This window comes from Schistocerca nitens, chromosome 2 (assembly GCF_023898315.1).
Source record: "Schistocerca nitens isolate TAMUIC-IGC-003100 chromosome 2, iqSchNite1.1, whole genome shotgun sequence".
Lineage (NCBI taxonomy): Eukaryota > Metazoa > Arthropoda > Insecta > Orthoptera > Acrididae > Schistocerca > Schistocerca nitens.
Genome location: NC_064615.1, coordinates 1067293034 through 1067308392, shown reverse-complemented (window position 1 = coordinate 1067308392; position 15359 = coordinate 1067293034). Strand labels below are relative to the sequence as shown.

Here is a 15359-nt window from a genome sequence, read left to right as displayed (position 1 = left end):
CATCTTACTCATAACTGTATTGGGTTAAGAAATGTCATAGCACTGCCAAGTCACTTCATTCTGTGAACATCTGTAGGCATTCTCGGAAGCCAAAGGAAACACAATTTGTAAAAATTTAAGCAGTTTGTGACAGTCTCATAAAAAACAGTTTTTGAAATTTGTGGAAACTCATCACAAAGAATTTTCTCATTCAGCAGAAGGCTGTCTACTCTATGCTTTGTCATGAAGATTGGTTCATCCATCACTGAACTGTCACACTCACTTTCTCACTATTCCATCAATCATTACATTTTCACCATAAATCTTTACAAGTTGATGAATTTCAACTGGCTTGACATTCTTTGCATTCAAAAATTGTATTACAGAATGCACCCTACAGTTGGAGGGTTCAGTGGCTGTCTTAAAGATCTTGTATGATAACTAAAAATGGAAACACAACACAATCTGGCTGTAATGGCATCAGTGGAAAGACAATGAACCAGAGAGCCAAGTGCAAATGTGTGGAACTGTGATGATGACTATCCATGCAAGGGGAAGACATTTAATGTCATACAATTTTAGTCTCCGTAGCAGAATTTTATGATCTATACAGTACAAGATCTTGACAAGATCACAGAAAATGCCAACAGGGCAATTATTTGTTGTTTGGTTATACTAGAACTGAGTTTGTGGAAGCACATATTGCACTCTCAGTAAAGAAGCCTTCATGGAAACCAAACTGAGCTATTGTGAAAAGTTTATTCTGAGGAAGATGGTTCAGTATACTATTGTAAGCTGGTTTTGCAAAAGTTTGAAGAACACATCAAGGAGTAAGATTGGTCTGTAATTAGAGGTCAGTTACTTACGTCCACTCCTTGACTGTTTGACCGAATGCAAAAGTAAATCAGAGATAACACTACCAAGCTAGTACAAGATTTTAATACTTTGCCTGTGATACCATTGTAGCTAGAACACGTGAGATGGCAAAAATTATGTCTAGTGATTGAGCATGCATTACTTGTCTGAGTAAGTTTATTGGATCTGCTTTTAATGGACAAGTTTTTTCCCTGTGCTTTAAGCTACTGCCGGGAAGAATTCCTTGAATTTAGTAACCACTGATTTTAATCTCCTAACACGTGTCTCACTGCTACTGCTGTCTGGAAGTTCGATTTGATTTACCTGGAATTTTTTTATGAGACAAAAGTCATGGGATAGCAGTATGTGCATATGCAGATGGCTGTAGTATTGTGTACACAAGGTATAAAAGGGCAGTGCATTGTTGGAGCTCTTTCGTACTCAGGTGTTTCATGTGAAAAGGTTTGCAGCACGATTATGGTCTCACCAAGGGAATTAAGACTCTGAACATGGAATGGTAATTGGAGCTAGATGCACTGGACATTCCATTTCAGACATTGTTAGGGAATTCAATATTCTGAGATCCATAGTGTCAAGAGTGTGCTGAGAATACCAAATTTCAAGCATTGCCTCTCACCACAGACAACGTAGTGGCCAATGGCCTTCGCTTAATGACCGAGAGCAGCAGTGTTTGCGTTTGTCAGTGCTAATAGACAAGCAACACTGCATCAAGTAAGCACAGAAATCATTGTAAGATGTGTGATGAATGCATCCATTAGAAGAGTACTGTAACATTTGGCATTAATGGGCTATGATAGCAGATGACATGATGTACCTCAGGAGGACATTCAGTAACTCTATCAAACAATGCCAAACCAAATAACTGCTTGCATAGGGCCAGAGGTGGACTAATGCGTTACTGACTTGCTCAATTTGTGAAGCTCTTTCTCTTGAATAAACCATCCAGTTTTCCTGAAATTGTAATCATTTGTTTGTCTACACACATACAACACATCTACTGATTTCCAGCCCATTTGGATAATTTCTTCATGGAATTTTTCTTTTTTTTCTTGTTTTGTGTATTTTGGTACATCTGCCTTGTGATGTGATGCTTGAAATCATCCTCTGCATGTCTTATCCTATTGTCGTAGTATTCCCTTCTCTCTGTCATATGGTTTGTTGCATTTCCTTGTGGATTTTGTAGCTCCTTTCCTTGAGTGTCATATTGTTCCTTTCTTGAATCCGTGGTTTCCTTGGGTTTCTTTTCCCCAGCATTTTCTTTTGTCACTTTATGTTAAACCAAATAATAAATGCCAATATAAAGACAGCACAAACAGTTCAGTTTCAAAATAACTTCATTCTGTGATCTGTGAGTCTACGTAATGCTCTCAACCTGAAAAACAGTGTCATGTGAGTAGAGAATTTTCTGTTAACTTTACCATTTCTGATGTGACATCACTATAAAACCACAGGGGGTAATATTGTAAAGTAGTTATTGTGTTCCATTACGCTATGATGTATAATCATGGAGTCTTTGTATATGCAGCAGTTTGGATTTACTAAATAATGTTATTCAAAATTTAATTTTTTTTCTAGAAACAGCTTATCATATCCATAATTTTCTGCAGGGAAATGGACCAATAATAAACAACCTGGCTGGAGCACTACAAGAAGGCCTGGCTCAATATTTGACAACCAGTACTGCTTATCGGCCACCCAGTCTGGAATCTTTCGAAACACTGGACAGATCGAGCAGCAGTGATGAAGAGAGTGACCATGGGGAATACAATGAGAGCAGTGATGATGACAGTACAGATTCATGGGACAGTGGCTACTTCAGGGGAGTGACTTACCATCAGGTACATGCCATAAGGCTGTCCATTAGAGTAAAAAATAATTGTGTGCATTTAAAAAAGAGTTGAATTTCATTTTGAAGATTATTTATTATGCTACTCAAATACTTTTTTATAACAGCTAAAGAACCTTAGTCTGAGGTCTGTAGTCAAGTACTAACTTATTTTACAATTCTTTGTTGTTTAAGTGAGTCTGTAGTTACACTTTCCCTTGGTCAGATCAATGAGCATGTCTTTTCACAATAACTGTTGTTATTTTTATCAAAAATCAGTTATATAGAACAGATAAGACTTCAATAGCCCATGTGATCTACACTTCCTGGTCTGATTACAAGCAAAAAAATTAAACCACTATTTTGTTGTGAAAGGCAGTTGATGATGCTTAATTTAATTTTTTCTAGCAGCATCTTGTTGTGTCTTCTTTTTATGATATTTCAACAGTGCCGCTTATTGTCTGACTCAGGTCTTCCCTGAAGTACTAAAGCATCAGTGGGAGTGTTCTGCCCTTTATACTGCCAATTATACCTGTCCTTTATGTTTCTATAGTCCAAGCTTAGGTGTTTCATATGCCATCCACGCTCAAGCACTCTTCACTTGCCCGAGGTGTTCTGTATGCAGTCTTGTCCCATTGGCAGTGCTTGGCTTCCAGGTTGTGTGTCAGTAACTAACTTCCCTGTTTGTGACATGAATTGAGTTTTTAAGGCAGGATCCTATTCCTAGTTCCAATTATAGCAGACACCAGAATGGTACAGCCAAGCAAATTAGCTGTTGTTGAACACTGCCTAGAAGTTAATCATTTCATCGATTATGGTGCTAAAAAATTCTGGCTGAGACATTGAGGTTCTGGAACAGTACTGACATTAAGTTGAAAGAAAATCTTATCAGCAGAGATGCCACACATGGAATGTCAAAGACAGGTGTGGAGCACGAAGGTGCAGATAATATATGAAATACCAAATCTAATAACATGGAGACATGAAGTGAGGAGTTATAAGGGAAGGACTGGGCCCTTGATGTTTCAATGTATCAGGGAGCACCTAAGGATGAAAATGAGCTGTGGTGTCAAAATATCGTGCCAGGAAGACACAATCTGGCAGCACACTCACAAGAATATTAGACACTTTAAAAATTATTTCCCAAGTGCTTTTCAAAGTATTATTCGTCACAGGAAGTGAGTCTCAAGACTGTGTACATTCTCCTGGTGTGTTCTGTGACTTGGAGTATAACCCTGTCCTGTACACTCGTGCTATATTTCATAATGACACTATTCATGAAATCCTCTGAAAGCTCCTCTGTAAGCAAACTGTATCTGAAGATATGGAATATTCCTTTTTTTAAAGCAAAGACTGCAGTATTAATAAAAGATTTAAATAAAATGTTTGTGACTAATGGTCTTATGTTAAATCAGTAAACAGATCAGTGCCATCTCTCCAGATGCTCTATGACCATAATGCTATCAAAACAAAGGATGACAGAGATAAGGCCAAAATATTAAATCCCTTTTTCCAAAACTGTTTCACCAAGTAAGGCCATACTGCAATTCTTTCTTTCAGTTGTTGCAAGTACATCAAATTGACAGATAACAAGGTAAGTAACCATGGGGTAGAAAATCAACTGAAATCACTCAAAAGAGAAAGGCTACTTGACCTGGTGGGATACCAATATGGTTCCATGTAGAGTATCTGGAAGAGCCTGTTCAACTTCCAGCACCAAGTGGACAGTAGGTTACTGGAGAAGTGATGCATTCCTAGTATGCTCACATATTATGACATAGCCTCCTTTAAAAAAAAAAAAATAAAAAAAAAATCAGAATATCAGATCAACCGTGTTATTGGATTCAAGAGTTCATAGCAAATGGAACACAGCATGGTATCCTTACTGGAGAGAAGCCTTCAGAAATAAAAGTAACATCAGTTGGATCTCAAGGGAGTATTTTAAGACCATTGCTTTTCCACATATACAGGGTGACCAAAAAAAACTTGGTACACAAAAATTTTGAGTACTTAGAGGAGATAAAAAGAACACCTTTTTACTTAGCTAAAAAATTATTGGTTTAAAGATGTCGTTGAAAATGTTCTCCACTTACAGCAATGCAAACTGGCATCTGCCTGCTGATAATTGTCTAAGATGTTCAAAACAGCCATGTGTTTCTCAAATAATGGCCAGCTGGAGTGTCTATTGGTGTTCCATTCACCAAATGCTTCAAAGAAATCTGTAGGAGGTCAGCAACATCTCTAAAACAATATTCATCACAGGACAGTTTGAACACTGCATCTGAACATCACTAGTGTCAAAATCTTCATAGACCCCTAGTGGGAAAACAGTGCACCTGCGTCATTTATGCCACATAAAAAAGTGTTCTTTTTTAGCTCATCTAAACACTCTAAAATTTTGAATACATAGTTTCTTTAGTCGAAGTAGAGAGGATATAAAATGTAGACTGGCAATGGTAAGGAAAGCGTTTCTAAAGAAGAGAAATTTGTTAACATCGAGTATAGATTTAAGTGTCAGGAAGTCGTTTCTGAAAGTATTTGTATGGAGTGTAGCCATGTATGGAAGTGAAACATGGACGATAAATAGTTTGGACAAGAAGAGAACAGAAGCTTTCGAAAAGTGGTGCTACAGAAGAATGCTGAAGATTAGATGGGTAGATCACATAACTAATGAGGAGGTATTGAATAAAATTGGGGAGAAGAGGAGCTTGTGGCACAAGTTGACTAGAAGAAGGGATCGGTTGGTAGGACATGTTCTGAGGCATCAAGGGATCACCAATTTAGTATTGGAGGGCAGCATGGAGGGTAAAAGTCATAGAGGGAGACCTAGAGATGAATACACTAAGCAGATTCAGAAGGATGTAGGCTGCAGTACGTACTGGGAGATGAAGCAGCTTGCACAGGATAGAGTAGTATGGAGAGCTGCATCAAACCAGTCTCAGGACTAAAGACCACAACAACAACAGCTTCTTTAGACCCTATATATAAATAATTTAGTGGATAACACCAGAAGTTCAATGAGGTTTTTCATGTATTGTGTTGTCATATACAACAAAGTTGCAACACTAGAAATTGTAATGATATGAGTGAAGACCTACAGAGGGATTGTGTTTGGTGCAGGGGTTGGCAGTTGACCCTCACCATAAACTAATACAATTTATTGTGGATAAATAGGCAGAAACACCCATTCTAGTATGATTATGTGACTGCAGAACTTGCTACCTAGCCTATGGTGGTGGCAGTTCTCTGTCTGCCAAACGACTAAAAAGTCCTAACCACTACACCCAAGAGGTGCCACGTTTATCAACAGTGCAAGGTAATCTGACATTTGTTAAGTAGTGGCACCTGTGTGGATCAACTAATGAGTTGACTAGCTTGACATAAAATTAATTTAATTCCTTCAAACCCACAACAAAATAAATGACATCTTAGGGAATGAGAATAGGCATAATTGAAAAATTAATAACAAGAACCTACGGTATCACAAAGAGATTTATTAACTAATATCAAGCTCAAGAGAGAACAAACATATAATCAGAAACTTCAACTATATAACATTTCATTAACACAAACTTAGGTTGGTTGGCAATAGACTTGGGGAACCTAACTGGAATTTATGTGTAGATGAGACTGGCTACTGTGAGTGGAAGAATGCCAATCTAGGCCAGCACACACTGCTGTATCGTTCCACTGATTGGTCTCGCACATCAAATTATAATTAAGCATGCAATGGACACAGGGAGTGACTAATTTGACTACAAGGCTGCTGTAAAAAAATATGGCCATGAAAATGATTGATAACCATCTGAATTTGCCGAAGCTGTGCAATGTTACCGATATAGCCGAAGCTGTGCAATGTTACCGATATAGCCGGTGAAATATGAGCCACTGACATCCATGTGCAGCCACTGTCAAAGCTGGTAGGTTCGATGGCACGTCGTACTGCGGGAGACGACCTCACATCTGCCAGTGATTGTCTCATGTCCACAAAAATATTAAAGTTTCGCCTGGGTGTCCAGACGAGTTTACAAGTAACTGCTCTCTCCGTAGAAATGGAAGAGTGATTGGACTCTGTGATGGTCGAGAAGCAAGTCCTCCTCTCTCCTGTTGTTCAAAACCTTCCAAAAAACAGCCTTTCCCCCCTGATGTTCTTGAATAAACCTATCATGGGCCAGCAGTGATTACCGTGCCAATCATGAGACCCGATCTTCCTCAACCAATCACTGCAGTGCAATACACATTCTGTTATCCAAAAAAACAGCACACAATGCCTGGAAGTCCTGTAGCCAAGCTCGCGGCGCATTTCGCTAGACGAGGGAAGCTTCCTAGTGAAAACAAGCTCTGTCTCATCCATGAAACAATTTAGTGGGTGCCGTTTGGGTGTGGCATGGCGGCATCTAAGAAACGCAACATCTGGAGAAATTCTTCGTCCCGTCTTAAAAGGTATGCTGTCCTTGTAATAAGCACATTAGCTGGGCACCAGCCCAACTCCACTAGCCCAACGCTGCTTTACCTGGACCCACACAGGATATAAGGAGACCAGGCTCCCACACCACATCCACTCGCTAATAAAGCAGTTAGGCTGGCACCAGGATGCCCAGTGCCACCAGTTTATAAAGAAGTGTCATTTTGCATTCAGCCACAGCGTTCCCACTCCCTTGCTTGGGCGCCAACAGGACAATGCCGGCCGCCAGAATGGCAGCCCATAAACCACTGCCCTGCAGGGCACATGGCCACTTACTACAAAGGGAAGGCTAGCAATGAAAAGATCCTGAGAACTTGCCTGCTGCTTGGGGAAAGTTCTCAAGCTGCCCCTAATACAATGGTCACCTCCAGCATCCAAAAATCTGTCTCTACAGCCGTGTTTAATTCTACTAATGCTAGTCAAGTCACACAAGTACTGTGAGATCAATCAGTGGTTCACCCTCGAAGGCAGTAACTTACAAAAACTACTTTTGCTCAATATTTGAATATTTATCAACCATCTGGGTATCACACCACATGGGACTGAGAGAGGAAATAGGGAAGATAAACACATTTGATTACATGTTGTTTAGTAAGTGTGAAGTTGGCATGAAGAAGCCCGGTCAGCTCCAGTGGCACACTCTACAAGAGAAGTGTTGTGCATCACATTGTGGTTTACTGTTCCTAGATGAGTCAACCAATATATTTCTTCCTCCAGTGTACATCTCATGAAAAGACTATAAAGGTAAAATCAGAGGGATTCAGGCTCACACATGGGCTTACCAACAGCAGTTCTTTCTGCCGACTGTTCGTGACCGGAATAGGAAAAGGGGGAAGTAACACTGGTACACAACGTGGCTTGTGCAGAATAGATGTAGACACAGATTTTCTTCAGTGCAGGTTTTTTCAGATAATAGTTAATATCATATCTGGCACAGTTTTTTGGTTATTTCACTGCAGGTTCGAATCCTGCGTTGGGCATGGATGTGTGTGATGTCCTTAGGTTAGTTAGGTTTAAGTAGTTCTAAGGGACTGATGAGCTCAGAAGTTAAGTCCCATAGTGCTCAGAGTCATTTGAACCATATTATGCAAAACCAAGTACAGTACAATCAGTTCACAAAATGGTTTGCGGTATATTGAAAATGTGTATCCACAAACTACATGCAGTACATTAATTCACTGTCATAAACCAACTGAAAGGAACTGACACTTCATGTGGTAAAAGAATCAATGTCATTGTGGGAAAAAGGATGCTTCTAATAAAGTGACAAATAGGCATATAAATACCCTCATTGATATTTTGTTTCATTTAGCTGCTGCATCTTTCTTAATTAAGTTCAATCCATCTGTTATTAGGAAACCCAGTGCACTGAAGTAGAACACAGTACACTGAACTGGCCATGGGAAAGTTCCATTATTGCCATTCAGGTGGCATCAGTCTGATCAAGCTCAACTCTGCATCATAAGCAGTCTCACATCACTTATGAGCCAAGTTATATCCTTCCTCAAAGACTGGGCTGATATGAACAATTTAAACACACAAGTTTTTATGATGCAAGAATATATCTCAGAGTTTGCATGAAACATGCCAATACCATGCCTTTTCAAATTGGCTGTTGTAAATTGTTTCTTACCAACTAACAGTATCTTCAATCCTAAGTTTGATTTGAACACCGCTGTACTCTGAACCAAGATGCAGCTTAGCAGCTTTTATATACACAAATCATTTTAAGAAAGAAGTCACACAAAAAATCTTAGAACCAATTGATGACTGAACCCTAAAACTTTGGATATGAGATCTGAAATTTACCTTCCTCGCCAGCTGGTGAAAGATGCATTAGTATTAGTTATTAATTTTTTCAGTTTATTTTCTTGCTATCAGCATTTTACAGTAAGAATCTTATCAGAGTACACATTACGTGAGAGTGGATATCTCAGTGTCATGTGTCGTTTAGTACTGGTTTTTGTGCTTTTATATTGAAATGCCACTTACTTTTGGTTTTTCATTGTAAAAAATAAAAATATATTCCAATGGTCTGATTTGGAAATAATAATAATAGTTATTAAATATAATAAAGTAATGATTAATTTTATTTTTACATATTTAAGATACACTCATTCGTTTCCATACTCAATTATTATTTATGTACTATGAGGCAGACTGCATACTTACTCATACTGTAGCTTGTCAATATGTTTTTATGAAATGATCAAAGCATCAACAAATATAATAATAATTGGGTGGTTTACAGGGCCGAAATGAAATTTCATCTGATGCAGACATTGACACAGACACTGATAGTGAAGATGAGAGTTTAACAGATGATCTACGAAAATTAGGTTTCCGAGACCTGGACAACAGAATTCAACAAATGGCAGTTGTTTGGGGCTACTGCAGTGAACACTTTGGACTTGATCCAGACAGAGTACTTGAGGATGAATTAGCAGACCCTGACATGCCTGGCGAGTGCTTAGTTCATAATATTCTGGCTGTACGGAGAGTTTCTGGACTTTCAAGGAGGCCATAAATGGTGCTTCATTCTACTGAGCTGTCAGTCTAGTGCAGAAAAAACTCTATTCAATAATATCAATTTAAATTTTGTGCTTCTAACTACTGTAGGTGTCTGTGTCATCTATGCAAAAGCACAGTTACTCTTAGTGTGGGTGTAGCTTTAATTGGTGTGTATGCTCCCTCAAAGTTCTTTTTTCTGCATCCATAGGTTATAAGAAACTGAGAATTTTCATCTCAGGTTTCCTAAGCTAAGTAAGTGTGATTTATGCATGCATGTGCTGTTTAATTTAATATATTAAATTATAAGTGCACATACCAAATATACATTATATTCGTATGAGCCATTGAAAGTGAAGGTTAATGGATTCTTTCATCATTTCTTGTTAGAACAATACATATTTAAGTTGTAAACTGAAAAGAAAGGAAATTTTCTTCCAGCAATATTTATTTACTATGAACCGGTTTTCTCCTTATTAGGGCAACATTTTATAACAACTGTTGTTACCTGGTGAAGTTATAATAAGCTAAATACTGGATCATAATGAACATATATCAGTAGAAGAAAACCCTGCTTATTTGCTTTTCAAATGTAAATAAAAGAAAATATTAATTTATGGGAAACTCTTAGGTTAGAATTACCGGTAATATTCTGTAAAATTCTGAACAAAGCAAAACTTCATATTGCTTCTTATGGTAGATTGTACATACATCTAAAATATTTCAGATGATAAATTATTCCTTTTGTGCACAATTAATTTAAGTGATTCAACATTAAACAGATGTAACAAAATATTTTCTGTGTGACTTACACAATTTTTAATGGAGTATTATTGAAAAACTCTCATTCCTATTGAGTACAATAGGTGATAAGTTTGGAATAATTTTAGATGTTTTCTTTTGCAGTCATCCACTTAATTTATGACAAAAATGGAGTGTTAATGGAGTGCCATAAAACTTGAAAAATCAATATCACGTATGTATGGAGTGATTACGAAGTCCCAGTACCCCCTATGGTATTGTCCACATGTTTACAGATAGTCACATTGTATTACTGTGAGATCATGATAGAGGACAACTCTGAGGTAGTATTATTAATTCCAGAGTGTCTGTGTGTACACAATTGTTTTCATAACAGGGTACAAATATGATTATCCTCAACATTGCTGGCTGATGGCAGTAAATGCTCATCGAACAGCATCCTTAAGTTTGTCAAATCTAATAATGTGTGGTAGCAACCTTCTGTTTAATGAAACCCCATAATGCAAGGCACTGCAGTTCATATCATGACACATGGTGGGTTGTGTTAAAGTTCTTCACAAAAATATGGGTTCCCTTTACTCCGGGAATAAATGCTTTCCCTTTTGCACTGCAATATATTGCACACTCATCTGAGAAAAACACCTTTCCCCTTGAAGGAAGAGTCGTAAAGACATCAAGCATTTGCCCCCAAGACTGATGCCATTTTTGTAAATCATTATCAATCAATTAATTAAATTTTACAAATGAAGGTTTAAATTCCTTTAACTTTTAATCATATGTTTTTTGTAAAGTCGAGTATGGAACTCCCAATTCCTGTGACCACATGAAATCCACTTTTTTGGTGAATGTTTGATAGGCGTTGCAGCCTCCACAAGTTTTTCCAGTTGTGTGGATGGTTGTCCTGCGTGGGGCTTATCTTTTATGCAACCAGTTGCAAGGAGCTTTTTCTCATGCCACAAAATTGTTGGTGTAGGTGGGTTAGGTTTCTCAAAACCTTACAGTGCAATCATGCTGAATATTTTTCATTGATTTTGCCACATGAGGTCATTCGTGAGCCCCCTTGCTCATTACAGTCCATTCCTCCATGGTATAAGTGGACTTACCAGCCATGATTTAGATGTATATCAGCACTCTCAACAATAGAAAACAACAATTCATGAGCATCTATGTAATACATAGGGGGTAATGGGACTTTGTGAGTGGCCTTTAGACAAGTCACTTATGAGTGGCTATGACTACAAAAAAACAGAATGACTGGTCAGTGCTTACTTCAACAGGTGAAATTCTGAGTACTGCCAACAGACCCATATAAAAGTGCAAAAAAACTATCCAAGATCTTCTAACAATTATGTCATTCTTCAGGGATACAGTTGGGCAACTCACTCAGACTCAAGGATGAGAGGGAAATGAGGTGAGAAAATGACCTTTATCTTTTAATGTCTGCTGACTCTCAAATATGTTGTGGATGTCATTTAATATATTTGAAGAAACTGGATAATTTTTATTTTGTCCATCTCAGTTGCATTGAAATTTTGCTTCAGTGGTTATTGGTTTCGGGCTGACTCACCCATTCTCAAACCACACACCTAAAATTACACAGTACATGTCTTACAATAATGTGTACACACAGAGTGTATGTCCATATTACAGTTACTCACATGCTTATAGACATACCTTGTTATTAACCACAGTTATTCAGTACAATATGGTGCCAAAAGGCATGAACAGTTTTTGTTCAGCAAATAATACTGTGGGCCACAGGTACCCTAATTCATCTTGGCCTATGTGTCTGTTGCAATGAAATGATGCTACCAAACTAACAAATATTACCCACAGTTGTCAACAGGACACTTTGTCAGGTGTTGCCTTCATATGCATTGTAACAATCTTTAAACATTACTACTTAACTTGCTTTGGCCTGTGGTTCATTGATGTGGATTCTGCGAATAATGAGATCACAAAAATTTCAAGCCTGACAAATTATTTATTAACATCAGCTGATCAACAAAACTGACATAACTGTAAAACAACTGACGAAACTGAGCAAAACCAAACTGAGCTCCTGAAGTAAACAAAACTTGACTGACTGCCTTGCACAGCATCGCTGCATCACTTTAAATACAATTTTAACAATCACTACCACTTAATTTATTACAAAATGTAACTTACAATTAAAAACAATTTCATCTAAACTAACTGCTGTTACATTTGTACAGGTTATAAAATATAATGTCAAATAACATAATATTTTTATTATCATCTTGGTTTTATGTGTGAAAATTAATTCACAATCTGATGTCAACAATTATTTTCATTTTACTTTAATTTTATAATTAGTGACTGTATGGATTTTATTGCTAATATTTGTTCAAAGTATACACATCATGTTTCACCAGATTACATAAATTAAATTACAATGAATGACATAAAAATGAATAACAAATGAAATTACGTCACTGGATAATGATTTTTTTTTTGATTTGCATTGTAATGAGGTTTCTGTGTTAGCGAATTTACAAATTGCAATCATGGTAATTAGAGGCATTAGTTATTTATGCTAACATTTCCACAGCCTCTTATATTTGTTGCTAAACATTTTTACTTCAATTTCATGATCTGATATTTAATTTGGCATATGTACATATTTTTGTTAATGAAAACAATCTATTAATGAAAACAATCTATGTACGTCGTTCCAGAATTATCTATATGTATTTACAAAGAAGAATAGGTTTTTGGGCAAACTCAACTGAATTCTACCTATAAAAATACACATATAGGCCCTAGGAATCACTGAATTGTATGATAAATACACGGATGCATATAAAAAAGGTGGTATTGGAGAGTTCATAATGATCTTGAGGGAGGCTGTTGCATAATAGAACGCACATGCACATATGGCTGTCTATTAATTTTCTATGGTGCTACTGCAACCATTGTCATTTCTTGATAACATTTTTAAAGAGTGAATAAATATCAATTTTATATCACATTTTGACAATGTTGATATGAGGGCGACACCTACCAATGTATCCTGTTGACTACTGTAGATAACATTTGTCAGTTTCGTTGTGTCAGTCAGTTGAAACAGACACATAGGCTAAGATGAATGAGGGTAACTGTTGCTCACAGTATACTTTGCTGTACAGGAGCTGTTCATGCCTTTTGACACCTTATTGTATTAATAATTACAGTTAATAACAAGGTATGTTTATAATCATATGAGTACCTGTAATATGGACATACACACTGTATGTACACATTATTATAGGAAATGTGACTTACCGAACGAAAGTGCTGGCAAGTCGATAGACACACAAACAAACACAAACATACACACGAAATTCAAGCTTTCGCAACAAACAGTTGCTTCATCAGGAAAGAGGGAAGGAGAGGGAAAGACGAAAGGATGTGGGTTTTAAGGGAGAGGGTAAGGAGTCATTCCAATCCCGGGAGCGGAAAGACTTACTTTAGGGGGAAAAAAGGACAGGTATACACCCGCACACACACACATATCCATCCGCACATACACAGACACAAGCTGTCTGCTTGTGTCTGTGTATGTGCGAATGGAAATGTGTGTGTGTGCGAGTGTATACCTTACCTGTCCTTTTTTCCCCCTAAGGTAAGTCTTTCCACTCCCGGGATTGGAATGACTCCTTACCCTCTCTCTTAAAACCCACATCCCTTAGTCTTTCCCTCTCCTTCCCTCTTTTCTGATGAAGCAACCGTTTGTTGTGAAAGCTTGAATTTCGTGTGTATGTTTGTGTTTGTTTGTGTGTCTATCGACCTGCCAGCATTTTCGTTCGGTAAGTCACATCATCTTTGTTTTTAGATATATTTTTCCCACGTGGAATCTTTCCCTTTATTATAGGAAATGTACCTTGTAATTATAGGTTGTGGTTTGAGAATGGGCGTGTCAGCCCAAAACCGGTAACCACTGCAGCACAATTTTATATCAGTGCAACTGAGACAGATTAAATGAAAAATTATCCAATTTCTTCAGTACTGAATACTTGCATATAAGTGTTTTAATGTTTTCTCATCTTGTTTTTTTTTCTGTCTTTTCTTCTGCTGATCAGTAATTGAGCTATTACCAAGTATCAGTCCTGTGGCAGCATAAGCCAAGTGACACATTCGAGCCACATATCAATAGGGTTGTTGTTAATAATGACAGTGTTTGACAGTACACATTTTTCAATTATGACTATCCACAAACATTAATAGTTATGGGATAATTCTTTGATTGGCACTTCAAACACTTCATTCTCGTATTTTATAAGTACTGTAAGTAATCTCTCTCTATTCCTTTTTTTAAGTTAATATGCATGAGAGAACTCATCATTTACCTTTGATTTTTAATTAGGAGACCTGGCTCCACAACAAAGCTAATAAAAATGGTTGTGTGTCAATACTGTGCATTGCATTTTGTTTAAAATACACAATAATTAGAAACAGGCCCCTTATTGTATTAATATATGAAATCACATTTTTTTCAAAATTTAAACAATAAATATATTTTTGACCTTTTTGTTTATACTTATAAAATGTAAATTATGTGCTGTTGATTAAATGCTAAGCTATAAAGTTTACACCGAGTATTGGTGCTTTGGATATCTATGTATATACCATAATATTTTATACAGTTGTAACCATAAATTAGCTATAATTTGAAAAAAAAATTGTGGTAGAAGCATTAAGTGGGTGTTTTGGATGTATGTATCCATAAATTGTTTACTGTAGTAGTTTGTCGAGTAAGGTGTAAATATACCGTTCGGATAGTTAACTTACCTTCATGAATACAAACTGAAATATTAAGTACTAGCTTGTGCTATACAAGATTGTAACTTTTTGTATTGTTAAAACTTTAGTGTGGGATAAAACTAGTTAAGAGAGTCATTTGAAAATTTGATGGTTCAGCACACGGGGGTTTAAGTATTTTAA

General features: G+C 37.0%; 1 protein-coding gene across 2 annotated transcripts in view; it reads left to right on the top strand.

Annotated features, from left to right (window-relative positions):
- LOC126234794 (prestalk protein-like) overlaps positions 1-9684 on the top strand; it is a 28670-nt gene extending 18986 nt beyond the window's left edge. For both annotated transcript variants that reach the window (XM_049943543.1, XM_049943541.1), the window contains 2 exons: positions 2463-2693; positions 9397-9684. In XM_049943543.1, the coding sequence (XP_049799500.1) occupies positions 2463-2693; positions 9397-9672 (507 nt within the window). In that variant the 3' untranslated portion in view covers positions 9673-9684. The remainder of the gene's footprint in view (positions 1-2462; positions 2694-9396) is intronic.
- The last annotated feature ends 5675 nt before the right edge of the window (positions 9685-15359 follow it).